The sequence below is a fragment of the Camelus bactrianus genome, chromosome 6 (genome assembly GCF_048773025.1).
Source record: "Camelus bactrianus isolate YW-2024 breed Bactrian camel chromosome 6, ASM4877302v1, whole genome shotgun sequence".
NCBI lineage: Eukaryota > Metazoa > Chordata > Mammalia > Artiodactyla > Camelidae > Camelus > Camelus bactrianus.
Window position 1 is genome coordinate 81,542,501 of NC_133544.1, and position 15,676 is coordinate 81,558,176.

Sequence of the window (15,676 nt, forward strand, 5' to 3'; positions counted from 1 at the left end):
TTAGTATAGAATTAAAAATTAAAATTTCCTAGTAATTGCATGCAAACGTATTATCAAATTCCAAACAATACAGAAGATTAACCTAATTACTGGAATTGTTTCAGGCCAGAGTTATCTTAATTGTAGAAATCTGTTTTGAGAATAAATCTATGACTTTATTTTTAATTTTGTGGGTTTAGCTTTGTAATTTTTGTTTTACTATATCAGACATAATTCCATAATCATAAAAAAAAGTTTTTGTTCTGAAAGAAACCTGGTGAAATCACTTATATAAAAGATCCATTTGACTTGAAAAACAATAGGGAGGCTAGGTGGGAGATAGAATGTATTTTATCAGTTTAGATTTTGAACAACATGCATACATAGAGTTGTCCTTTATAAGAGAGCTGGTAAAGGGACTGCCACTGAAGCACATGAAACCATTTTCAGTATACCCAGAAGAGTGGTCACCCTGTGCAACTCTTTCATTGCTCAGATAGTTGTACCAGGCAGTACTTTGCTAGGCATGAAAAAATATATATATAACTGTCAGTCAAAAGAGCAGAATTAAAGGAAGCAAGAGGCATTTACTTTTTTCCCTAGAAAGTTATTGTCTAGGAGATGGAAGAGGCTCTTGATTATTTTAACACACACACACTCAAGCACAACCACACATGCACACCCATGCTAACACACTAGAAAAGCCACAGGCTATCTCTGAAGAGTACATGAGAAACTGGTAACAGGAGTTGCCAACAGGGGAGGGGAACTGGGCAATGAAGAAATACTTTAGGAGGAAAACTTGGTTTTCTCTGTGTACATTTTCATGTTCTTTAACTTTTAAAAAATGATGTGCACATAGCAAATTTCCAAAAATGAACATGTATTAATTAAAAACAATTCTTTTTTGAAAGTTGGGATTCATGGAGCAAACATGAAAACTAAATTAGGGAAAAGTAAAATTGGCTTTCTTATGAGAATACTCTTGACTTGGCATGGTTAGTTCCCATCCCCTAATGACTTGAAAGTGACTAAATCCAAGACTTGCCAACACTGTCTGCCCCCACAGGTCTGTGCTCACCCCTCCTCTCCTGCTGTCTTTGCTTACAGGCAGAAGGCTCCTGACCTACCATTGCTGGGGCCTACTTTTGCCTCTCTGCTCTCAGGAAGAGAGGTGAGCTAACCGTTTACACTGGGTCTTCATGGCTCCTGTGTGCCCAACCACAGGCAGGTGGCTGGAATGAGGGGGCCATCACTGCCCACCAACACCGGGAAGCAAAGGTCAGACCCAAGGGCCTGACCCCACAATCTTCATCTCATGAGCATCATACTAACATCATGTCACCCCATTATGTGACACCTTCTTATGAGGCAGAGACAATCTACCAAAATTTTACATCTCTCATCTGTGCAGAGGCCAGAGAGTCCACTTCTCTTCAGAATATGCATCAGAGTGTGGGCAATTCTGAAAAGTTATATTTTGTATTTACATCTACATAGTCACTTCACGGTTAAAAGTGTATCCAAGCACCCAGCTTCTCAAGTCAGAACCACAGGGGTCAGTTCTGCTTTCATTTTTGCCTTCCATGATGTCTTCACGATTTTACTTTAGAAATAGCTTTCAAATTTTGCCCACCCACTTCCTCCACCTCTGCTGACAATGACATACAACCAGACCCTCATAATCTATGGCCACCCTCCCTGCTAGTCCCCTGCTACTGCTGCCTCTCCTATGTCTCACACCAGGCTGGCTTCCAAAAGCACAGGTCTGACAACTTCACTCCACTGGAGACCACAGTGTCCCTCAGCTCCTGCAGTCACGGGCCATGTCCCTTGGATGGCCAGACATACAAAGTCCTTTGCAGTCTCTTTTCAGTTTTCTTCCTGCTCCCACATAACTGTATTCCTACTTATCCCAGCACTCGTCAGGGACACTGTAAGTGTTCATTTACCTGCACACACCCTCCCGTGAGCTCCCCCAGGATACGGCACACTGTGCCTTTTTGAGGTCCAGCACTGAACCCAGCGCCTTGCACCCAGGAGGAGCCCCATCAGCATAAGGGCGAATGAAGGCAGGTGGACCTTCTGAATGAGTAATACAGCCATGTCATGATGCGGGTTCCGAATCAGTAGGTCTAGGGTGAAATCTGAGAGTCTGCGTTTCTTACAGGTTCTGCTGCTGGTCTAGGGACCACACTGAGTAGTAAGGACTCAGAGAACAGTAAAAGTTTTTCAGATGGAGGAGAGTATGGACATAAATATTCCTAGAGGAATCTTGAATTTTTGAGTGAATTTTTGATCTCAGAAGAGATAAAAAGAAGTAAAATATTATATAATGATATAATATTTATATATATACAATGATATTATATATCATTTAAAATACATTTACATATAAAGCTATGAAACTATAGATTATTCCAGAAAAATGGTAAAATAAATAATAAAGGGGCAAAAAATAAGTTATTTGCTCTTAAATTCTCAATATCAATATTCTAATTCTCAACTGGGAGTTGTATTAGAATCACCTGGGAGGCTTTTTAACCAGCAAATAGTGTCTCCCCACCTTTCTACCACCAATCTGATTTGCACCCTTAGAGGAATGTGAAACCCTCTGCCCCCGTGCTCCCTGCCCACTGCCCCCAGCTACAAAAAACTACAGCCTTGGAGAATGCTTTTGTTACTGATGGGAAAGTATTGTGTCACTCAGCCGTGCTGGAGAAGAAACAAGCTTCCAGCTATATAATAATTCAGATCCAAGAAATCTCCTGCAAAGGGTTTCAGCCAGGGTGTCTACATAGGCTGTTCTTCCCTCTGCCTGAAAACCTCTTCCTCCATTTCTGACCAAGTCCCATTCTTTTTCCAGATCTTCAAAACTATCCCTTCATCATATGCCAAACTGTTCCTTCTTAGCACAAAAAAGCAACCAAGAAACAGCTGTTTGTCTTTCTTCCCCATTAGACTGTGAGTTCCAAAGGACAAGTCCACTGTATCTCCCAGACCCAGCTCTGGGCACAGCAATGCTATAGCTGGTGCCCAGGAGAATAACAAAAGAAGGCCGCTTTCCATACCTAATGGAATTTCATCTTTCACTCTTATGCCCTGTCTGCAACTGGCCAAGCAGAATTCCTAAGAAGGCTGACAGTACAGGGCTAGGAACTGTGTAAATGACAACATAAATGTCCTGAGGTTTGTTTGGTCCAAGTTGTTTGGGTTGGGGAACCAGACAGAAACAGTCTTTTTCCTACCCAGTGTTAAAATTAAATAATGTTTACCTCTTACAAAACATGTACATTTAAGACAGGAAGCAGAGGCACAAAATGAACACCGGTGAAGGCAGCACCCAAGAAATGAACTACAACAGCAGCTGCCCATGAAGCTACAAGGGTGTTCTATCCTCTTATCTCTGGCCTTTCACCACCAGAGGTAACCACTCTTAGGAACTTGAGATCGTTACTAATTTGTTTCTACCACACTCTTATGCATCTCTAAACAATAAGTTGTTTAGCATTGCTTGCTTTTGAGCCTTGTAAAATGGTATTGTTCTGGTGTGATTGTCTATAGCTTGTTCTTTTTTTTTTTTTTTAATTCAATATTGTTCCTAAGACTCAACTATGCTAGTGTGTATAGCTGTGGCTCATTCACTTTCATCACAGTACACTACTGCATTATATGAACATATCACCATTTATTCCTGCTTTCCTCATCAGTGGATATTGGGATATTTCTGTTTGTGTGTTTGGTTTTTTTTCTCTCTCTCTTACAAACAGTGCTGCTACAAACAGTCCTTGGACTTGTCTTCAGGAACACCTGTGAGTTTATCTAGAGTATATACCAAAGAGTAGACCTGGTTCAGGTGTGGGTTCAGGTTTCTAAGATAATGCCAAATCTTTTGAAGCAATGATGCCACTTTATGTCCCCAGCAGCAATGCATGAATCCCTGATGATCTATAGCTTCACCAACAGCTTGTGTTCTGGGGACACAGGAACTGTCAGACTGCAGCATTTTTGTGCCAGAAGGCAGCACTCCTGCCTGGACTGGCTCTTTCCTCCTGGCCATCTGACAGAAGAGCCTGATTCAAGACTCTGCCCAAGAGGTGGGCCCCTGGGCCTTATATCTTGTTGAATCCTGACTTTGGGACAGAGCACTAAATTGAGATAAGAGACTGTCGTGGATATACAGTCATCATAGAAGGCAATCAATCATAGACTGTGGAATGTAGAAGGACCCTAAGGCCAAATCCTTCACTCTACATTTAAGGAGACAGAGGATCAGAAAGGTTAAATGACTTGACAAGTTCTCAGAAATAATGAGTGCAAGAACCTGTCTCCAGGGCTCACGATTCTTAGTCAAGTGATTTTTTAAAAGTATGTTTGTTTTAGTAATTTAAGATGGCATAACACAATCTATTAAGTTAAAAATGACTCTGTAAATACTCAAACAACTGCCAATTTATTTTTAAAAGGGAGTTGTTTGACTTATGTGATTGACGAACTTGGTAAATTCATCATCTTTCCTCGTGAAGTAAACAGAAGTAACATTGAATTTCAATGAGATAGAGGAAAGATGCAATTTCCAAAATTTCAGTTTTCAATAGGCAAATTTAACAGTATTAAAGGACACCAATCTCCTGGGGAAAATAATCCCCAATCCTTGTCCTTGGATCATCCCCTCAGGCAAATGATAGGTGTGGTCTTAAGAAGCTATTATGTGAGGAAGGCAAACTTCAGATGCAGTGAAATTTCAATTCCTCCTCCTCTTCTGAGTCCTTATAGTTAAGCTATTGTAAGAGGCTGGGACCTGTTTGTGAATATTAGAGCAAAACAGCCTCAGTAACCTGCTGGTGTATAATCTCAGATGGCTTTACATGTGAATGTAGAAAAACTCTGACAAGAGACCAACTTGCAGTTGAGGTACTTAGTGCTCTTCAGAGTGCGCATACCAAGCATGGCAGGATCCTGTGCAGAGGAATCTGTCCCCAAGCATCAGAGGCAGTATAAAGCAACTGGGGAGGGGAGAAGGACTGCTTCATAGGAAGGGTGTTTGTGTGAAGGAGAGTGCCTTCTGAAGCCTGTGGTGGAAATTTCCACTCTGGAGCTGTTAATTTCAGGAACCCCCGCCCTCCCTTCCCCAAATGCCTTGCTCATCTCTACCCCAAGAATCCATTTGCCACTTAAAAATATCTTTTGGTTTAACAATGTCTGCAGGCTGGCAATAAAAGCTTTCCAAGAGGCATCCCTCTTTTAATGTCAGGATAAAAGTCAGGAGCTGTTTATTACTTTGGGGTGGGGGGGTGGTGCTTGGAGGGAAAGAACACCAAGTAATTCTGCAAAGAATGCTGACCAAACGGTACTGAGGTACTCCTGGTTCAGGTTTTCCTCCCAGCAGTCATTTTAATCAGCACTTCCCCTATTTAATGAGCTTGTAGTGCCATTACATAATCACCCAGCTCACTGGATTAATGATGAAAAGAGGAACTGATTTTTCCAGTTGCATCATTTGAAGTAAATGTTAACTTTCTTTCTGAGTCCTTAGTTAACCGCATTAGTGTGACAAATATGTCTTTGTCTAGCATAAGTAATTAGAATTTAATCACTTTAACTGCATCTTAATTACCCCAAATGAATTGAAAGGACATTTAATAGCAAAGATTAAATTGCCTTAATGAACGATTTTTGTGACTCCATCAATACTTGAATTGCGTTAGCCACTCCTCTCACGCACTTCGCTTGCAGTGATCACGGGGGTCACTAGGTGGCGCGCTTCGCTCGTTTATTTATTTAATTTTCCCCATTGATCTGTTTTAGAAGACAACAGGAAAGAAAGCAAAAAGCACATAGTTTATAATGTTCCTTTGATAACCTCTCTTTGGGACCATGAGATCATCACCAGACGCGAAACGAAAGCAGGGATTTCAGAAACTGTCGATTCTGAGTACCCTATGCGTATGCAAAGGGAGATGAGAAACATGGATAACTGGAAACATGCGATGCTTGACGGAAATTGTAAGTTGCCCTCTGGATGATTGCCAACATATAGTTTAAGTCAATTTATTATTTTCTTGGTGCAGAGTCCTAAAACATGAGTAACAAGAAGCTTGGAATAGCAAGACGGACACTGATGTGAATTCAAGAAATGCAAGTGCAGATCAGAACACCAATGCCTGAAAGTATGGGAAGTTTGGGCCTTTAGATCCTCCTCCAGACATGGATCCCAGTGGACTAGTCCTACCCACAGAACACATCTAATGAGATGGGTCTTGCCCATCAATAATTGTTTAAGTGAACAAATGGATGGAGAGACTTGGGTTCAATGTCTAGCTCTGTTACTGCCTCCTACCTCAAATTCCTTCTGGCTGCTTCTTCAAAAGAGAGCAATAAAAAGTCTCTCTTATAAGTCTTGAGTAAAAAAGAAATAAGTTTCCACAAGTCCTCTCTTTGAGAGTCCCAGAGGGAAGACACACTTTAATTCCAAGGCCTTTATTATGCAGAGACTTCCTTCCTAGACTGGGTGTTTATGACAGTGGATCAGACATTTCCACACTCTGGGTCCACTGACCTGGTGGATCTGAATCAGTAAATGAGGCAGAGTGGAGGGTAAGGGGATTCTGGGCTTTGAGCTGGGAAACCTGAGTTCAGGGCCTCAGTGATTTTCAGCTGTGTTACCACAGGTAAGTTATTTAATTTCATTGAATAGAGAAAGAGGAAAAGTGATTGTAACTACCTTGTAAGCTAGTAGCCCTCAAACTTTGCTGCATATTAAAACCACCTCAGAGCTCTTAAAAATCCCAATGCTTAAGCCATGCCCTATACTAGTTACACCAGAATATCTAGGAGTTTTGCCAGAAATCATTTTTTAAGGATCCCTAAATGATTCCAAAGTGTAGCAAGATTTGGGAGCCACTGACATAGACAGTGAGTATTAAGTGAGGACATCTATGTGCCCAGCACAGTGTATTAGCACACCTGACTAACAGAATGTACACAGTAGACACAATCTCCTTCCTTATCAATTGCCATGACAAATCTGTGGGTTATACTTCAGGATCTGGTTCTGTTCAGCTGTTGTCTTATCAAATTATCTCACCTAAAGAAGAAGAAAATTTTTAGAAGCTAATTTGTTCCAACTTTATGATGATGTAACATCTTTTGGGAGGAACTTAATGTGGATGGTTCTATAAGCAAGACCCTGTGATAAAACCTAAATTCATATGTTTGTATCAAAAGAATCAAATTGCCCTATGACTGGTCTGGTCATCTAATCCAAATCCTATCATTTCAAAAGAAAATTAAGCTTCATTAGTATTAATATACTTGTGTTAAAATAAAAATCTGTGCAAATCTATTGATAGAAGACAGGAATTTATGATTGTAGAGTAAATTCATTCACATTAGAAATCAGGTTTTTGTTTTTTTGTTTGTTTGTTTGTTTTGTTTTTTTTACTGAACTCTATGACGCTGACACTTCTTGTAAAAATAATGGGGCTTTCTTCTTCCAAAGGTGCTTATTCATCTTATTTAAATAGAGACATAATGAAAATAGTATTTAATGAATACTTGTTGAATGCTTTTATCCAGAGTGATAGGAAATCTATCCTCTACCATGACTTCAATAAGACCCTCCCTGTTGCTAACCTAGTTTGGGAACCATTCAATTTTACCAAAAGCATGGAAATTCTGCTGTTTTAATGTGGACTGAAGTGAAACTAGTCACTTCTCATCCAATCCATCAAGGCTCCTTGGTTGCCTTACAATATTAAATTGGTGTTTATTCCAATGTATGGAGTTTACAAAGAGCACTGAGCAATGTTACTCGAAGGACAAGGCTTCTAACTATAGATTTTGAAGAGCAAGACACCCGGGAACCTCCTTTTTAATTACCCACCTTCATTAGACATGAGGGTTTTCTTTCTTACAAGGAAATCAAGAATAAATGTTACCAATACACTCTGTGAGAGTGATTTTTTTTTTCAGAGAACTTTAGGTAGCAGCATCTGTTTGATTAGCTGAATTTGCCACGAATGTGGAAATGATGACATCAAAACAGCTCATGTAACAACCTCCTTAAAGACCTCGTAGATTAGAGATGACTATAGATTTTCCCCAGCACGGATCAAAGGGACTGAATTGAACGTTTTAGCTTAATGATCCAACCCCTGTCACACCCATAGGGACTCGAATTCCGATTGTATAAGCAGGTGTGCACGTGCACTCAGATGCACACAGAAAGCTGCTGAGGAGGGAGGGAAAGATCAACCACCTGATCGACAAGAATAGGTTTGATCTTTCCCGTTACTTGGCTGTGCTGGGGTATATTCCTGGCGGGACCTCAGCTATCTCTCATAAACTTCGAAATATTAGCTGTTAGTTTTCGTTTCCTCACTACGGCTATTCAAAGGCATCCTAGCCACCTTCCAGGGGCGAAGAGAAACGAACACGCAGGCGGAGCCCTGTCCAGGGTCCTGACGCCGTTCCGGGGCTCCAGGCCAGTAGGCCTCCGAGAGTCCTTTCATCAACCCCACTGGAGAGCAAACAAAGACCTTCAAGCTCAAAGCCTCAGGGAAGCCTTCTAACCCCCGTCAGTTAGCTAGACGGGGAAACAACAAAACAAAGGAAACGCTAATCCACTCTCCTGTCACTACACCCCAAGCCCCAACCTCCTATTCAGATTTCCAAGGTCACCTTCTCTACTGTGACCCTGATTTTCTCAAATAATAACATGCCAGAAAAACTATAATTTGGATATAAATTCCAAACATGCATTTTGTTTTGAGAGGTTAGAGCTAGGGTACACTTTGGGGGAATGGTAATTTTGTCTCATTAGTTGGGTTTGTTCAGGACCAAGTTATATCCACTAGCTATCCTTTTCTTCCTCCACTACACTCTTTTCCTATCAAAACAGTTACTGTTTTGAAAATCACTAGGACGTCGATATTCTAAAAACAAAGTCTCAGCAGGCATCCATCTCCTTTCTGTGGCGGATTGAACCACCGAGGCTTGCTGGGTGCCTGGCCCCGCGGTCAGCAGGGGGCGCCCGCAGCTACTGCAGCACAGTCAGTTCCACTACCAGGAGAAGGTGAGTCCAAAGAGAGCAGGAGTTTAGCTCTCTGCGGCACGCTGAGCGATCGCACGCAGCTTGAAGATAAAGAAAAATGCAGGCTGGGCTTTAAGTCGCTTTGCTGCTACAACACAACGGTGCTATTGTTGGCACAGACTATCCCAAGTGCCAGTTGCAAAACAGCTATGGCAGGACTGAATCTCTGGTGACTTGTCTTCGCCCAGGGCCGGTCGGGTCGCTCTGGTCGACCCCGATCGCCCTCCTGGTGTTTCCAAAGCGCTCAGAGCTGCACCGCTGGCGGAAGAGCCAAGTCCTCCGAACAGACCGCAGGGTTTATTGTCTCAGGCGGCCGCGATGCACTGACACTAGGTCACCACACAATAACCATCAGATCTCCGCAAGCCCCAGCAGCTGGTCTCCCTCACCTAGTCAAAAACTATCTGCTCCAGTCTTCATCATATACACATTTCTTAACCCCATGCGCTCCTTTCTCTCTTCCTGAGGTTTCTGTGCTCCCCAATGGGGACTGCAGGAGACAACTATTGTCCCACACCCTCGAAGGGTCAGACATGGGCTGTGAGAAAGGGCCACGCAGAGCCTTCTGGGGATTGTCCCCAACAGCGAGACCTGTTCGGCTGCTTGGGGGTAGGGTCCCTAGCCAACTCCCCAGAAACATGGCCACCATTAGGCCTGAGTTGGTTGGGAGACCCTGGGACTCCTTGGCCTCTGCCTGACAACTGGCTGGCCCCTAGCCCATGCTGGGAGGAGGCTACCACAAAGCTTCAGAGGAGGCGCTCCTCCCAGGCAGTCAGCCCCCCTCGCCCCCAGGCTGTGAGAAGGTTGAGATCTGCGGCACCCTGCGGGCCCTTTGTTCATGCCGCAGCCGTCTGGGATCAGCTGCACTGTGCAAGACCCGCTGGGCAGAGATGCAGGGCCTGGAGGGGAAACAGTCGGCTTGGCACCTTCTCCTCCTACTCTTGGGCCCAGGAACCCTTCCAGTTCCCGCGTCCCACACACCCAGTCCTGGCTCTTCTCCCAGCCCAGAATCTTCTAGGATTGGGGAAATGGGGTTCCCAGGGTCCAGTATGGCACTCCTGCTTGGCTCCTGGGGCCCAGGGAAGTGAGGGGACAGTTGAAATGTCACCCGCCAGGATAAATATTAACAAAAAGCAAATGGACTTGTGCGGGGGGCCAGTTATCAATCAACCAGGCCGCAAGGCCACTTATGGCAAACATGGCCCAGGTTGGCCTGGGCGAGACTTTCTCATGGCCACCTCCTGGCCAGACCGCCACACCGCCCCCCTTCCCTGGCCCAGGCCTTGCTCCAGGTGGTTCTGGGGCAAATCTCGGACAAGGAAAGGGCGCAGTCCCAGTTGCTGGAGACTGGTCTGGCTCCCTGATGCCACCGTTTGGAGGTTTCTTGGCCTCCAGGTTCTGCAGGGTCAGGGTGGTCCAAAACCCACCTTTGCCCGACCTAAGCCTCGTCTCCTGGGTCTTCCGTGCAGCACCTACTGGTGGGTGCACGTTGCAGCCTCTTCTTGCCCTGCCAGCTCCCCTACTGTGGCCCGCAGCCTTCTAGAATCTTTAATTGGAAACTAATCTCCTAGCGTCTTAATAGGCACCTACGTCAGAGGCGGGGCACCCACCCACCCGCACAGCCCATCTTGCCCTCCCCACCTGGAATGAGACCCAGCGCGAGCCTGGTTGCGCTGCACTTTAATGGGGCAGCAGCAAGTATTACAATCAGGGAACATATATTGATTTTTTAAAGGTAGTTAATTTGTTGAGACTTTCCTTCTCTCCCGCCTGACACCAGCCGATATAATATCATAAAGAGAAAGCGCCTCTCCAAACACGCTGCCATGTGCGGAGGGTTTTGACCTCCACAGCAGGCTGTTCGGAACTTGGGGTACTGCGAGGGGCACGAAGAAGCCACTCACCCGCCAACGTCGGGAGTTGAGTGAAGGACCCAACATCCATGGGCCCTGCCTGGCTTCGGGTAGAAACGAGTTTGACGGGTCTTTGGGTGCAACAACGAGCAAAGCTGCAAGGGAGCTGGCGGTGGGGAGGCGGCTGCAATGCCCCACAGCCACAGCGAACAAGCTTGCAATCTTTTTTAAGTCACCTGCAGTCAGGGCCTACCAGAGATCTTTCGAACAGTTCAGGAAACGGCCTCACTTTTTTTTTCTTTTTCTAAATGAAAATATTAACGGGACGGCTCGTTGTTCTTCGGTGATCTGAAAACAAGTCACGGATCTTGCTACGTAATGGGGTAGATCCCAGCCCGCCCCGCCCCTTTAATGAAGTTAAAGAAAGGAAAATGGAAGCGACGACGCTGCATTCTGGTTTTAGGACGTGGAGCTAGCTTGGGTTTTGGCGCCAAACGCTTGTCTCGCTGGAGTCTCTGATTTACCTCCCCCTCACCTCCGAGGAAAAGGCTGGGCATGATTCGCCACGGGCTGCTGTGTGCCAGGCAGCGGCCCCTTCGATAACCTCCTGGGTCCTGTCAACCGCGGCCGGCATGCCGCCCGCGCCTCCCGTGTGCAGGTTGCAGTACAAGGGCCGCCCACGCGAGGAGGTCAGAGGGCGCCGGTACAGGGCAGGGAGCTAGGGCGGATTTCTAGGGCTCCGGGGTAGTCTCTGAACATAACTTGTCAGCTTGCCTTTCCAGGGGGCGGTAGGAGGCAGTGGGGAAAGGATAGTCATTGAAGTCCTGAGCAAGAGCCTTCAGGAGGTAGGGGGTGGGGAACGAGTTTCTCTGGGGTAATGGCTCTCAGTTTCCACCGTTCTTCCTCCGTTCCCCTAAACCCCACTAACCGGCTTGTGTGGGCACTGCCTCGGTAAGAGGTCATGAAACCAGGCTGTCACGGGCGTGTGAAAAGGCACTGACCACCTTGGGCTCCGGGAAAGGCGGAGCAGTCAGGCAAAGCCTTTTCGAACATCACTCCTAAAACTTTGGCTGCCCTCGGATCTCGGTCAGCCCACGGGGTAGGGGGCGATCTGGTAGCTGCACACAGAGCTACAGAGTGGAACCGTGAGAGCCCCAGAGGGTATCCTCTTTCTTCTCCCTCCCTTCCCCTTACCCCTGCCTCTCCTGGTTTCTGGGCGCAGTTTGCGAGTCCGCCTGGGGACTTTGCTTGGAGCCAAAGAGCGCGGGGCTGGGCTGGAAAACCTGGCGAGGCTAAGGCTTAGTCTGCGCGGCGCTCGGGCAGGGAGGCCACTAGAGCCCAGACCCCAGGAGTGCTGTGGGTTGTATCCCGGCTGGAGTCGCGGGCACGCCGGCACCTGCCTCCCTCTAGCTTCTCATTGGCCCGCCCGAGGTGGGGGAGGGGGCCCTGGCCTCTCGCTTTGATTTTAGACTGTGAAACGGCTCAGTGCCCCCGGCTCTGAGCGGATTGACTGTCTCTCGTTCTCCAGGGACGAATTAATGGAGAACGATCAGTTAATTAACAAACCCTCATTCCTGCTTTTACTTTTTTCTTAGCCCGGACTAGGCTAGGACGCCGGGCTGAGATTGGGTAGGGGGCAGGTGGGGGTGGGGGAGAGGTGGCATGGACCCAGGAGTCAATCAACAAAGCCCGGGTCTCATCAAACCGAGTCCACCCTCGGCTGCCCTTGGCTTCTAGGGGGTCGCCAAATCTGCTTGAAATCCCCCGTATGATTCAGGCTGGCTGGTCTCAGTTGTCCCTTCTGCCAGTCAGCCGGCCAGAGCCTTCCCGGTACCTTGGCCTAGAGAGGCTGGAGGAGCTAGGCACTGTGTCTATGCAGAGCCGCAGAAACCTTCCCGCCCAACTACGAAACATCAGGGCCTCGGGGTTTTGGGCCCAGGAGACCTCTGCTTGCAGACTTGTTTTCTTCCCCCACCCCCTGCACGGGGATTCAGACGAAAATTCATGCAGAGGAATAAAACAAAACACGAAGTCCTAAGCAAGTCGGCAGCTAAGGCGGTCCCTGGGCTCAGCTGGAAGCTCCCTTGTTACTTGGCGCCCTTATCCGGACCTTGGCACGGTCTGCCTCCTTCTCTACAGTCAGTCACAAGCGTAGAGTGCGTGCTAACCCTCACAAAGCGTCTGCGCCACACACTCTTCGCCACGCGGCTGGAACCTTTTGCTGGAACTCTCAAAGTGCGCTCCCTCACCCCCAGCATCCACAACACTAGAGTGAGCATGGGAGGGGGTCACCACAGCGAGTTCAGCCAAACATTGGAGAGCAGTTCCCGCGCGCTTCAGCCCAGCTCCCAGGTATGTGCCAGGGATACTTGACAGTATGAGTGCTGGTACACGCACATGTCACCTCCCTCTTCCCAAACCCGGAGTACCGAAACCAGAAGTGAGGCAAAGGCTGTATTCAGCCAGGTGCTGAGATTTCTCTCCACCTATGGCCGTGAGAGCTCCCTGCGCTGTCTCCCAGCACAAATGCACACCCGCAGGCACCCAGGCCGGCCGCTCAGCTCCGGAGCCTTCCACAGGCCAGCTCACTGATTCCTGGAAGAGGTTGTCTGTTTCCAGGAGCCACGCTCTGGCTCTTTCAGGCCCAGGGACCCCCTTCTCCGGGAAAGGAGGACGGGATGAAGCGTGCACAGATCTCTCTCCTTCCCTGCCTCCTTGGGTCCCTTCAGTTTCCCGAACACCTTATTTATCTCCCTGCGCGCCCAGCTCCTTGGCCCGCTCACCTGCTAAGCGGAGCGCAGACATGCGCTGGAACTCCGGCTCCTGCAGCCACTTCCACATCCTCCGGAAGGTCTCCCGGCCGGACTTGAGTTTGCTCCAGGGTTTGGGGTTGCGCAGCAGGTCCGAGAGGGTCCCTTGGGAGCGGCAGAGCACCCTCTGCGCGAAGATGGCCTGTGGGATGCTGTAGCGCTTAAGCTCGGTGGTGATACGCTGAGCCACCTCTTTGGTATTGATCTCTTCCATCTGCCCTGAATTACTTCCATTGCTGACCTGCGCACCGGTTACCGAAGGGTTGGGCTCCCGGGCCGTACCCAGGAGTTGCCCGTGGCCCTGGGCGTTCAGGTGGGCGTGGGGGTGGTGTGGAGGAAGGCCGTTGATGGGAACCATGCCGGCCGAGGTGGGCGTGAGGTGCTGTTCCCCGTGACGCCCGAGCATGGCCGGGTGGTGGGCTTCAAAGCCGTTGGGGGTTAGCATCTTGTCGGTGGGCATAGCAGCGCCCGGGTGGGCATAGTGGGGGAGCCCTTGCTGGGAGTTGTGAATGCCGCCCAGCCCGGAGCCAGAGAGGGGCGAGAGGCTCTGGCCCATGCCGGCCACGTCCTTGTGGTAGGGGGTATAGAGGTTATTCATAGATGCCAGCCCGCGCTCGTCCCGCATGAGAGTGAAGCTACCGCTCACGTTGCCTGCCAGGCGCTGGTGGTGGTGAGGGTGGTGGTGGTGATGGTGGTGGTGGTGATGGTGGGGGAACTTGTCCGAGACTGTGGAGATGGGCGGCAGCGGCTGCAGAGGGGTTAAGGTGGTGTAGGTGGTGGGCATGCTCATACCTGGGGGAGTCTCGCAGGCCATAGTCATAGTGGGGTGCAGGGGGCCGGCCAGGCTGTGCTCAGGGGCCCGGTGGTGGTGGTGGTAATCGCTGCCGCCGCCGCCGCCGTCCAGCAAGGACGCCATGCCCATGGAGCGCGGGTGCGCGGGGGGCAGGTGGCTGCCGCGGTGCGCCACGGAGCTTCGCGCGTGGGGGCTGCCGCCCAGCAAGTCGGCAGGGGCAGGCACCGGCTCATGGCTCACCCCGTGCAGCTCGCCGATCGCCTCCATGGTCAGCTGCGCGTTCATCGTGATCCGGGCGAGCGGGCGGCGGACACAACATCGATGAGGCTGGGCAGAGGCGGCGAAGGGCGCACGCAGTCCGGTCTTCACATCGGCTGCTGGCGACTGCTGCCTTCCGTCCTTCCTCTCAGTGTGGGGCTCTGTCTCCCTCTCAGCTGTCTCGCCTTTCCTCTTGCCCCCACCTTCCCCTCAGCGTCCTCGGCGTTTTTTTTTTTTTTAATATTAATTTCCAAAAAGGATCCGCGCCCTTGGGCGAGCGCGTTGCCCCCAGCCCACCCGCCCCCGGTCCCCTCTCGCCCCTCTCCTTCTTAGAATTGTGAGGCCCCCGGCTCCCCTGACGCAGCCCGCGCGCCTTCCGCGGCTGCTGCCTGCCCGCGCCGCTGGCCAGCTCCAGCCATGGCTCGGTTACTGTTGCAGACTCTGCGGCCGCTGTTCCTCCACCGCCGCCGCCACGGCCGCCGTGGCCCGCCCTCACGCCCGCTGGGCGAAGCGCGCAGGCGCGCAAATCGGCACCGCCCCCTCAGTCCCCGCGCGCGCGGCCCGTGACGTCCCTGTACAAGTGGAGGGGGTTGCGAGGGAGCGGCGCGCACTTGCGAGTGCTTAACGTAGAGCGCGACCTGGGGATGCCACTGCAACCCTGGGAAACTTGCCCTTTTCTCGGCTCCCTGGCTGGGGTGCGCTCTCCTCCCAGCCGCTCGTTGCATTTGCTGGGTTTGCATCCCGAGTGGCGCACTCTGCCTGGAGAGCCATCGCCCCTCTCATTAGTTGCTGCCTCCCGGTGCAGGTTGCCCCGGGGAGCCTTAGCTCGTGTCATCACTCCTTCCACCCTGGCCTATTTCATGGGAGGTCTTCTGGGAGTCCATGCTCT

The 15,676-nt window shown here is 49.3% G+C and overlaps 1 protein-coding gene across 1 annotated transcript in view; it reads right to left on the reverse strand.

Annotated features, from left to right (window-relative positions):
- Positions 1–15,186, reverse strand: part of ONECUT1 (one cut homeobox 1) — a 38,741-nt gene extending 23,555 nt beyond the window's left edge. The window contains exon 1 of the mRNA XM_010969490.3: positions 13,710–15,186. Coding sequence (XP_010967792.3) covers positions 13,710–14,814 — 1,105 coding nt within the window. The 5' untranslated portion in view covers positions 14,815–15,186. The remainder of the gene's footprint in view (positions 1–13,709) is intronic.
- Positions 15,187–15,676: the final 490 nt, after the last annotated feature.